Source organism: Hylobates moloch, unplaced genomic scaffold, assembly GCF_009828535.3.
Source record: "Hylobates moloch isolate HMO894 unplaced genomic scaffold, HMol_V3 SCAFFOLD_56, whole genome shotgun sequence".
Classification (NCBI taxonomy): Eukaryota; Metazoa; Chordata; class Mammalia; order Primates; family Hylobatidae; genus Hylobates; species Hylobates moloch.
This window is the reverse complement of record NW_026652331.1, coordinates 129,765-142,245: the sequence shown is the minus strand read 5'-3', so window position 1 is coordinate 142,245 and position 12,481 is coordinate 129,765. Positions and strand designations below refer to the sequence as shown.

General features: G+C 38.4%; 1 protein-coding gene across 3 annotated transcripts in view; it reads left to right on the top strand.

Moving 5' to 3' along the window:
* The window catches only part of LOC116463742 (death domain-containing protein 1-like), a 62,234-nt gene that overhangs the window by 25,392 nt on the left and 24,361 nt on the right, over positions 1-12,481 (top strand). For all 3 annotated transcript variants that reach the window (XM_032146992.1, XM_032146993.1, XM_032754177.1), the window contains 2 exons: positions 460-749; positions 8,804-9,048. In XM_032146992.1, the coding sequence (XP_032002883.1) occupies positions 460-749; positions 8,804-9,048 (535 nt within the window). The remainder of the gene's footprint in view (positions 1-459; positions 750-8,803; positions 9,049-12,481) is intronic.

Below are 12,481 nucleotides of genomic sequence, written 5' to 3'. Positions count from 1 at the left end.
CACTTTTGTAATTCTAATTAAAATATCACTTAAAATATGCTGCCATGTTTAGAGCTGAGCTGAGACTGTATGACTTCTTCGTTTAAGAACATGTTTTAGAATTTATTTTGATTTGAGCTGGTTTCTTTTTTATTTCTTCTTTTTTTATAGAGATTGAGTTTTGCCATGTTGCCCAGGCTGGTGTTGAACTTCGGGGCTCAAGCGATCCACCCTCCACGGCCTCCCAAAGTGCTGGGACGCCTCCCAAGTGGCGTGAGCCACTGTGCCCAGCCTGAGCCGGTTTCTTGATGGCCAAGAGTTTCTTTACAATCATTAATGAATCTAACCTGTTGTCTTTGAGAATACTTGATTTTAAAAGACATCTGTTTGATATGGCTCTTTTCTTGGGTGTTATTTGATATCAGTGATGTTCTTGACGCTGCATTTTTCCCTCGGGTCTCACCTCTTTCTTCCATGCAGGTTTATTGTACTTCACCTCTCTTCCATCATGGACAATAGTCATTTGGTTACTTTTGTGAAATCTTTAGAGGAAGCCATGCTCAGCACCACTGCCTGCATAGTACTGTCTCACCAGAAGGACAATCCACATAGAATAGCTATTTTAGTGGTGCCTTCCAAAGATTTAAGCCAGGTGCTTAAGGACCTGCACTTGGAAGGGTTTGGGGGACCTCCAGAGCCATCTCGTCATTTCCAAGTTCGAGAAGGAGAACAACTTCTTTTAAGGTTTACTGGAAACGTATTTGCTTCAAGTAAGTATAAAGAAATCTTTTTATATATTTTATGGGCTATAAGCCACAAGCTCTTCAGAAGAGTTTGCTAAACTTGTGTTACTAAGGAAACCTTCAGAGGATTGACGAGAGACTTTAGGAAGTAGGAAGAGAAAAAGACTTCTTTATTATACTTTTTCCGTTCCCATTTCTTTATTCTCTACTTAGGGAATGCATGTTCCTTTATGGGAAGATTCTAAGTGACACTTTTTAGAAATAGCCTTCTCCACAGTTACTGTCTGAGTCCAAGCTAGGATTATCTCTCTCCTACAGCAGTAAAGTTGCCTTCTAAGTGCTTCCATTATTGGCCATATGAAATCAATTACCACGTGGTAATAAGAGTGATAATTTAAAAACATAAATCATACTATATTATACCAGTGATTACAACTGGATTTTTACCTCCTATTCTATCTAAAATAATATCCAAACTCTTTAAGATGTTTTACAAAGAATCTAACCTGGGGGTCAGTGGACTCCCAAAAGATGTGTGAATAGATCTATATTTCAGTATAATTGCCATATTTTTAATTCCATGTATTTTATTTTATATTTTTCAAAGACTATTCTGAGAATCAATGGACAGTTTTCACCAAACTCTAAAGGAGTCTGTGGCAAAAAAGAAATTAAGAATAATTGATCTAGGCTGGGTGTGTGGCTCATGCCTGTGATCTCAGCACTTCGGGAGGCTGAGGCAGGCAAATCACTTGAGGTCAGGTGTTTGAGACCAGCCTGGCTAACATGGTGAAACCTCGTCTCTATTCAAAATACACACAACACACACACACAAAATATTAGTCGGGTGTGGTGGCGGGTGCCTGTAATCCCAGCTACTGGGAGGCTGTGGCAGGAGAATCGCTTGAACCCGGGAGGCGGAGGTTGCAGGTTGCAGTGAGCTGAGATCGCCTAAATGACATACCTTGCTTACTTCTTTTCTCATATTTCTCTAGTGCTATTTTTGTTTTCACTCTAAATCTTACCACAATTTGAAATTATTTAATTAATTTATTTACTTTTTGTTCGTATAGTTATGCTATGTCCTTTACCCTTCACCGGAATGAAAACTTCATGAGGGCAATGACCATGTCTTCCTTATTAATACATCCTCCGAGCCTAACATAGGAACTGGTATATCCAAAGCTTTTTATTTCTTTACAAAATGCTTTATTTTTTATATCAACCCAACTAAACATTGATACCAGTAATGTATTACCAGTTATTGTACACTTTAATCAAATACACTGAAGAAATATCATTGACTGACAAACTATAATCTTCATTTTTTCTGTACAATGTTTGATAGATTTATATCTACAGAATGATTTCAACAATGAGTTTTTCAGCCCTTGTAGTCTCCAGTTTCTATTGTTGCCATCTTCATGTCCATGTGCACCTAAGGTTTAGCTCCCACTTATAAGAACATGCAGTATTAGGTTTTCTGTTTCTGCATTAATTTGCTTAGGATAATGGCTTCTAGTTGCATCCATTTTGTTGCAAAGGACATGATTTTGTTCTTTTTTGTGGCTGCATGGTGTTCCATGGTGCATATGTACCACATTTTCTTTATCCAGTCCACCATTGATGGGCACCTAAGTTGATTCCATGACTTTTCCATTGTAAATAGTGCTGCAATGAACATGCAAGTGCTTCTGATAAGTGTGTAGTGAATGAATGATTACATGACAGTGATGAGGAAAGCAAGCAGGATGAATACGAAAGGTGGCAGGAGAGATTAGAGAAGTGAAAGAATAGATGAGACCAAAGGGGTCAAAGGAAAGAGATGAAGAGAAAGAGAAAAGGAAGAAAAAGAACAAGAAGAGAAAAGAGCTGTGTGGGAATAGAGAGCAAACGTCTTTGAAAGAGTTGCCATCACAACAATTTCTTTTTGGTTAAGCCAACACCTTCCTCTTTCTAACTGCTTGCCCTGTGGTGGAATAAAATCTAACAGGTTTGTGTGTAAAAATGAGGTGAGAGGGAAAATTCAGGACAGGTTTTATGAAGATTTCTGTTCCAGGAGGCTTTCTACGTACTTACTTGAAGGGATGTGCTCCGTTTATTTATAAATTAATATGGATCCCATTTAATTTTATTATGCCTATTTTCTCTCTGATTCAGGAAATAGCTCTAATTTGCTTCAAAAAAGGGAATAGCTCTTTTTTGCTTCAAAAAAGGGACAAGGCTTGAAGCTGATGCTGCCCTCCCCGCTTTTTTGATATCTCAGGAATAAGTGAGACCTAAAGTGTCCCAATTTTAAGTGTCTATTCTACTCTCACATACAGGATCTCAGCATCTGAGCCAGCTGATGGGACTTAGTGAGCAAGTGACAAAGATGGCAGAGAATGGGGCAGGGAAGAGAGAGGAGGGAGAGGAAGGAAGGGTGGAAGAGGCCCCTTCCTACTTGGCTTCCGGAGCAGAAACCACAGCATCCACCCTGGAGAAATCTCTCTAATGAGACATAGTACTAACCAGAAGGGTCCCACCCAAACGAATGATGCAAATGATTTTCTTGTAATACTGTGGACAGCAGCTGTGTTTACCAACTACCCTAAATAGGAGTGCATTACTGTTCTACTCACATGCAGTGGTACTGAATATTCCACTGCCTGTTGTGGAGACTGGGGAGCACGTGCTAAACCAAGAGCGTCCAAGGCAGCCGGCACCTGTGCAATTCCTCCCTATAAGGGATGGGGAGGAGTTCATCTTCATTCAAGGAAAATGAGCAGGCAGGATACCCAGATCCTGGGTTTGCTTTTCCTAGGGACACAGGCTCAGATCTGGAGCCTCACTGGGTTTTTCTCTGCCTAAGAGGGACAAGATACTCAGTAAACAATTGGTATCTCATCCTGGTAAAAGCATTGATCCATCCTTTTATCAGGGCCTAGAGCAGTCTCTGTGAATCTCAAAGAGATAAAGCTAGAGATTCTCTGCATGGAGGGTTCTCCTCGCCCTCCCCACCCCCACCCTCACCCCCAGTTCTCTCCTGCTGTATCTTCAGATCTCACCTCAATGATCATGTTCTGAGAAGCTTTCTCTCTCCTTCCTGATTATGTCAGACCTTATTTTATTTTTTAATAGTTGTATTATACTTTTGCAGATCCTTCTTTTCTCTTTTGTGGCCTTTGTCACATGCAATTTTCTATTTTTTTCATTTAATTGTTTGATCAATGCCAGTTTCTCCTACCACAGTCCCATCCATGAAGGCGCTGTCCTGTTGGTGGGCAGCATTCAGTCTCCGTCCTATTGGAGGGCAGCATTCAGTCCCCAGCACCTAGAGCAGAGCCTGACAGTTAGAATAAACTCAGTATTCGTTGAAAGAAATGAAGACTAAAGTTTAGAAAAAAAAAAAAACATTATGGTATTAAGTGCAATTAAAAGTATTTAAAACTTTAATTAATAAATTTAGATTACTGCCCTTTGAGAAATGCCAAAATCTCTCTATTCACTTATAGAGAATATGAATGATTTTTCAGTGAAGGTCATAGGTCTATCTCTAATAGGAAGGAAGATGGATAGGTGCGTCTTTTGGTTTTTATGATGGTTTTTGGCATTCTTCTGGAAACAAGCTACAGCAAGCTTTCATTCCCTAGGTTAGAGTTGTCAGTTTAGCACTTGGATTATTGCATGATATCCAAGCCCCCACTGCACACAAAATCCAGAAAGTGCCAGAAAGTGTTTTAATATGATTTTATATAATGACACCATGGCATCCTCCATAACATGTAGTAATGCCCTGTGAGGTCTGTCTTTTAAAGTTGCCCTGAATGCCATTTGGCCCAGGGAAGGGATTTTTCTAGATATTCTATAGGATGTATCTCTACATGTATCTCTACACCTATATAATTGCCATTCTTTAATTTGCTTAACAAAAATTTGTTGACCTTATGTATATTAAAGTCTAATGAAGAAAGACAGAGAATAAGCAAATAAGTAAATAAAATGCATAGCTTAATTTGGACTGAAAAGTCAATTATAGAAGAATAAAGCAGGGAAAGGATAGGGGGATCTTAAAGGGTGTAGCAGGCTCATAGTTTTATCTCAGGGAAGACCTTTCTGGAAAGGTGACATTAAAAAAAAAAGTCTCTAAGAGGGTGAGGAAGCAAGCCATAATCCTATCTCAGGGGAGTTTATCCCAGGCAGAGGGATTGCCAGTGCCAGTGAACTAGGTGGAAACTTGCCTTGTGTGTATATGAGGAACAGGGGGAGCCTGAGATGGCTGGATCAGAGGGAGTGAGCACAGGTTGTGGGAGATGAGGTGAGAACTGATCATGCCTTGTAGGCCATTGGAAAGACTGCCTTTTCTGCTGAGTGATTTGGGGAAACATGAAGGGTTTTCAACAGAGAAGTGATCTGAGTTAGATCATAACTACATTGAAAATAGGCTTTAGAGCAAGAGCAGAAGCAGGGAGACCAGTTACTGTTTAATTGCAGTAAACCAGGCAAAAGATGGCATGGCTTAGAGGTAGAGCTGGTGGGGAATGGGTTAGAATATAGAAATACACTGAGCCATTGGTTCTCACAGGGTTTTTCTGGTTTCCCGGACTGCTAGCCCTTTCAATTTTTTTTTTATCTGACTTTTCTAAGCAAAAACATTTATTCTTACATTTGTATTTTCTATGTCATCAATGAAAAATATTTAATGCCCATTATTGAGAAGAAAATATATTGCTATAAGGGACAGCAGGTAATACACAAAATATAAGTAAATTCTGGAACTTTTTACATGACAAGTGTTTACTAAATAGCTACTATCTCAAGACACTTCTAGGAGACTATATACGTAAGATATTGAGAAGAAGAAAAAGATTCTCAAAAGGTCAACTAGTGGTTGATTTTACACTTTGGGTATGGAATGAATGAGTTTTTCTTTTATTTCTCCTGTAAATATGCCAGTGAGGGAGGAAAAAAAAAAATCAGAGTAGTGCAGTTTCTTCATGCTGCTTCTCTCTTTTTTTTTTTTTGAGACAGAGTCTCGCTGTCGCCCATGCTGCTTCTCTTTTTTTGGATTTATTTTTTGTTCAGGGGCCAGGAGTCTTTAAAATATATTATTATGCCTTAACAACAATGAAACTCCAACTTTAAACAATTACATAATGGTTTCTGTTTACAAAATGAAGATTATGCTATTTACTAATAGTAAATCTTCAATAATTTCATCCCTACTTCATATATAAATGTGATCTTTAGAGAGTTGCCCTAGAGATCTTTAGTTTTAAAAATTGGTATACATTTTAGGTCTCAATTGAACCAATGTGGCTATGCCTCACCCTCAACCCTTATATCTTCTGTATAAATAATTTCTTATGAATAATTGTGCCCCCGGCAGAGAGTTTAATGTCTTTCAAGGGATAGAAGGGGAAATTTACCAATGGGTATTCCACAGGGACGAAAGTAGTAAAATTTTTCTTGGTAGCACTCTAGTAGTATGGAAACAGAAGTTAGCCAGATGTTACTCCAGTGATCTGGAAACCCCAATTTACCTAATTTACTATTTAGATAACATTTAAATGACCCCAAATCTACTTTTTTTTTTTTTTTTTTAACCAAAGTGAGATACTCTTAAGAAGACAAACCCTTGGGAGGCTGAGGCGGGTGGATCATGAGGTCAGGAGAGCGAGACCATACTGGCTAACACGGTGAAACCCCATCTTTGCTAAAAATACAAAAAATTAGCTGGGCGTGGTGGCGGGCGCCTGTAGTCCCAGCTACTCAGGATGCTGAGGCAGGAGAATGGTGTGAACCTGGGAGGTGGAGCTTGGAGTGAGCCGAGATTGTGCCACTACACTCCAGCCTGGGAGACAGCAAGACTCCGTCTCAAAAAAAAAAGAAGACAAACCCTGGCTGGTCATTCGGTCCTAGGAATCTGGTTTTTTTTGTTTTTTTTTTTTCCATGTAGCCAGGTTACCTCTCAAACACAAACTTTTGCAAAGGGACCTACTCCTACACCACCTGTAATCTGGACTTACTCTATTTCTAGATTTAACTGAGCTTTAGAAAAATCACCAAAATGACCTCAAGCAGTCAGGACCAGGAGAAAGGTCATGGTATCATCTACATCTCTCACTGAAGTCTTTGTTCACTGGGCAAAATGGAAAGTTTTCCATGAGGGAGAACTCTGGGCAGTCAACTGTATGCTGGCTTACAGTAGCTGAAGGAAGTTTCCATGTAGACATGAAAGCTAAATCTTGGCCAGGTGCGGTGGCTCATGCCTGTAATCCCAGCACTTTGGGAGGCCGAGGAGGGTGGATTGCTTGCCTTCAGGAGAGTTCAAGACCAGCCGGGGCAACAGGAAAAACCCCCGTCAAAAAAAAAAAAAAAAAAAAAAGAAAAAAAAAAGAAATTAGCCTGGTGCAGTGGCCCACATCTATAGTCCCAGCTGCTTGGGAGGCTAAGGTGGGAGGATAGCTTGAGCTTGAGAGGTGGAGGTTTTAGTGAGCTGAGATTGTGCCACTGTGGAGCTGTGTCATTCCAGCCTGGGTGACAGAGTGAGGCTCAGTCTCAAAAAAAAAGGGGGAAAAAAAAAGCTTCATCTTGACATTTCTTTAAACAATCTGAGTTTTTTTTTTTTGCATGCAAATTCCAAATAGTGGAAGAATCCTGCCTCTTATCAGTTGCCATCATTGCTGTGATTTATTGAGCACTTACTGTGTGCCAGGTCCTATGACAATTATTTTATCTATATCTTCTCATTTCATTTCCTAAACAATCCTAGGAGTTAAACTTTATTTCTCCTGTTTTAAGGGTAAGGAAGCTAAGGGAAGCTCAGGCTCTAAGAAGCTCAGAGATATGAAAAGCAATGGAAAAACATTAACAGATAAATATTACAGAATACACAAATCATAGAGGTTGCACTTGAACCTAGATCTATACATTCAAGACATATTATCTTAAGTGCTACATTATAGCTTCCTATAAATTTTACAAATTTTGCTGTAGACATATATTGCCTTAGGAAACATGGTAGTGTTTATTCTACTGTTGAAATAACAGGTGAAATATCCTGATTGTCATGATAAAACCCCAATAAGTGAAAGGTTATGTTCACAAAAGCTCTAGAATTTTCAGTAAGGAGTTGATAAAACATTTATGTATTATGATTTTAGGAGAATCTGTCAGGTTTTCATAGAAATTTCAGTAACACAAATTCAATAACTATTACACCTGAAAGTTCTAGATCAACATTGTCCAATTCCACACTTGTGGAAATGTTTTATATCTGTGCTGTTCATTACGGCAGCCATTATGCCTATGCTGTCATTGAGACTTTTAAATGTGGGTAGACTGAGGAGTTAAATTTAGTTTTATTTACTGTTCATTAATTTTCATTTAAACTTAAATTGCCACATGTTATAGGAGAGTGCAGTTCTGGAATGTCTATTGTGAGGTCACCGTATGAATAGTTAGGGGAAAGGAAAAAGATAATTCTCAACGGGTGAAAATAATTTTCTAAATGCTGCAAAAGCTGAATATTTCAAGTAGTTTCTGGTTATATCAAAATGGAATAGAGAAAGAAAAGCTAAAGATTATTTGATTTAGAAGCAGCCAGAGAGCACCTGGCCCAACAACGGATGAGAAATCTTTTGAGTAATCTACATGGTCTCTGCCTATTGCTCCTTTGTCAGGTTATGTTTTGACAAAAGATAATGATACACAAAAGTTTTAATCGTATTTTTAAAATAAAATAATTATTTGGATTTTTAAAAATTAAGTAACACAAAGTGACACTTTTTTTGTTTGTTTGTTTGTTTGTTTGAGACGGAGTCTCCTTCTAGCGCCCAGGCTGGAGTGCAGTGGCGCGATCTCCGCTCACTGTAAGCACCGCCTCCCAGGTTCACGCCATTCCCTGTCTCAGCCTCCCGAGTAGCTGGGACTACAGGCGCCTGCCACCACGCCCGGCTAATTTTTTTTATTTTTAGTAGAGACGGAGTTTCACCGTGTTAGCCAGGATGGTCTCGATCTCCTGACCTCGTGATCCATCCGCCTTGGCCTCCCAAAGTGAGATAACTTAATGGTAATAAATACATTTTACTTCTATTTAGGCAACGGGAAGGATTATGGAAAAGACTACACACTTATTTTTCACTTGCAAAGAAAACCTAGGCTGGAACTCCAAATCAAAGAAGTGGACGAATTTGGAAACTATAGCTGCCCTCATTACAAAGGCACCATTGTCGTTTATAAAGTACCTAAAGGAAAGATAGTCCCCAACTTGAATCAATCTCTTGTAATTAATGAAACCCATTCTCAGTTGCCACTTTGCAAATTACCATTGAAATTGCCAAAGGTGAGTTCTTTTACTTTTCTAATTACTACATTTTGTTAATTATTTATAATTCTGTAACACAATCAGTTTTGCAGTCATAGAGACACATACAGGTAAAAGAAAAGGTAAGAATAGAGGTAATAAAGAAGGAGTAGGTAGGTCCAATTTTAGAGTATTAGAAAACATGTTAGGATTTCTCCTTTTGTTCATATCAGCCTTTCTAACAAGAATGCTTCAGATTGGTCTGGTCCCCACAGCATGTTGTTGCTAACTATGAAAATAATGTCATTCATTTTCTGTAACTGCCTCTGAGTCACTGGAAAATCATTTATGAAAACAATACATTTCAGAGCACATCATTTTAAGGAAAAGTCATGGTGAAGAGAAAAATGACCTCAAAATATTTACACTGAAACTTACCAGATTCTGCATGTTTGTTTCATGAGTTATATTTGCCTAAAATTCTTACTCATGTCAGAAAGTAGGATTAAATTATTTCTTTGAACATGTCAAACACACAAATAAATACATTTTATTGCTGTATATTACAGTTTCAGTGAAACAGGACTTGGTGAATCTAAACTACCTTTTTAATAAGAAATATAACTGAAAAATTTACTTCATTAATCTTGAGGTAAAAACAAACTTCTTATTCTTTAAAGAAGCTAAAATCATTTTCCCAGGTTTATATTTTTTGTCTATGACTAACAGAAATGTGTTTTCCATGCGGTTAGATTTTGTACTGATTTAAAATAAATCATTAAAGTAATTTAGCAAATATTAATATTGAACTTCTGAAATAGGGGATGTGCTGTGCTAGGCTTTGTGATAAATACGGAGCTGTAAAGGATAATACATGCCCTAAAGCTGTGCTGTTCTGAATGGTCACTACTGCCCATATGTGGTTATGGAACACTTGAAATATGGCTAGTCTAAACTGAGATGGGCAGTAAGTTTAAGATACACACTACATTTCAAAGACTCAGTACAAATAATACATAAACTATCTCACTAATAATTTGTTTATATAGACTACATGGTAAATTTATATTTTAGTTATATTAGGTTATATAAAATATATAAAAATTAACTTCCTCTTTTATTTTTTTAACATTTTATATAGTTACTATTAATAGAATATTTTAAATTACATATGTATCTCAAATTATATGTCTATGGAATAGTGCTTCTTTAAATCAATTTATAATCCAGTGAATAAGTACACAAAACAATACACAAAATTACACTGTAAGATAGTAAGTGATTGAAGTTACATTTAGGTGATTTAAACAGTGGTACTAATAGTTGGTACTAGATGGTACTAATAGTTGTTCAGAGAAGGGAAATGGCTTTTCTACAATCTGTAACTAGTAGAAGTTTTGTGGTGTTTGTGGCATTTTATCTGAGCTTTGTAAGTTGGTGGAAATTCAGCCAGTGGAAATGAAGAAAAAAGGCGAGTTAGGGGGAGAAAATATAATGCATTTGACTGGGGTGGTAAGCATAGCTTAGCAGGAATTCACAAGTTGTGTAATAACCATTGTAATAATGTCTAATATACCAAAGGCCTTTCAAATACTTTGCATGCATTGTATCACTACAATCTCACAAAAATCCTATGATACATAATTGTTCTTATTTTATGGGAGACTGAGGCACAGAAATTTTAGGCAACTTGCCCAGGTTCTCATGGCTAAGTAAATGGCAGAGCTAAAATTCAGACCCAAGAAATCTGCTTCCTGTGTGTTGAATGGCTATTATGCTGTCACTTTGTTAGCACATAAAGCTAGGATTATTAGTCAAAGATACAAGATGGATTTTAGGGCATCCAGGTTCACCTTTGACGTTGTATGATGTCTGTGCTATGCTTTAGTACAGAGATAATATTAGAAATATTTAACAAATGATATGACCTAGACACCAACCAGTGAACTTGAAAGCAGACCTCAGTAGAGAGGAATAGGCTCCTGGCGACATTAACTTTACTTGCTGTTTTTGGGGAGATCCCGGGGTCCCTGGGAAGCATGCATAAGTAGAGGAATTCATTAAGCCATTGATACTGAAAATGATACTTTGATGACAGTATAGCTAATCTGGTGTACATCGACTATCAGTTTTGCTTCTGTGCATTTTCTTCTTCTTCTTCTTCTTCTTTTGAGATGGAATCTTGCTCTGTTGCCCAGGCTGGAGTGCAGTGGCGTGATCTTGGCTCACTGCAAGCTACGCCTCCCGGGTTCACGCCGTTCTCCTGCCTCAGCCTCCCGAGTAGCTGGGGCTACAGGTGTCCGCCCCCATGCCTGGCTAATTTTTTGTATTTTTAGTAGAGACAGGGTTTCACCACCTTAGCCAGGATAGTCTCGATCTCCTGACCTCGTGATCCGCCTGCCTCGGCCTCCCAAAGTGGCGGGATTACAGGCGTGAGCCACTACGCCCGGCCTCTTCTGTGCATTTTCATTTCCACCATAAGACTTTGCACCATACAGCCGTTACCTATGCATGTGGTACTTTTCCGAGATAGTCCCATAGCTGCTTCTTTATCATTCAGGGCTCAGCTCAGATGTCACTTGTTATTCTTATTCCCTTATCTCCTAATCTGAAGTCACTTTTTAAACTTGTTACCCTTTCTCGATTTACTTCCTAAGATTCATCATTGATATTTTTAGATTTATTTGTTCATATATTTTCTATTTTCCTTTGCTTCTTTAAAAAGCAAACTCCATGAATGAAGGATCCTGTCTATTCTGTCCAGGTTCCTTCTGTGATTAGAACAGTGCCTGGGACATAGTAGGCACTATGACTTGGTGAATAAGGGGACGTCTATGGCTTTCTCCAGACTCTAAAAGTTTAAGAACTATTGACTTGAAGGAATACTCAAATTCTCTCTGTTCCGTAGTTTAGAGCCTGATTCTACAAACTCTTAACTAGCAGGCTAAGGCATCGATGTGGATCAACATGAAGGTCTGGAGTGGAGAGAGGTACATAAGGGCTGCTCTCCAGGCAGATCAGCTGGCACATTACTTCCAGAGAGCCCCATGCTACTCTGCTGCCGTGAGAGGATGAAAGGGAGACAAGCCAGGGCTGGTTGGAATTCTCTGGCAAGAGGTGGTAAGGGCCTTACGGAGATGACGCAGAACCATGGAAAGAAAGGCCCTTATGTCAGAGAGGACAGATATGAAGTCCAAAAATATGATAGGAATTCAGCTTCCACTTATTAGTGTTTTCTCTGTTGCCTGACTTTATAAAAGTAGCCAAATTAGTCAAGCCGAATTAGCCAACATAGATAATTTAGGGGTTTGTATAGATTTTCCTCAGTAAAATTCTGTGTTTACGATTGTCCAGTACTTTTGCATCAGCTTCTTCTCTGTTTTGCTTCTAACACACCATTGCTTACCTATGTGCCTGAGTAATTCTTTTTGTTTTTTTTTTTTTTTTTTTTTTTTTTTTTTTTTTTTTTTTT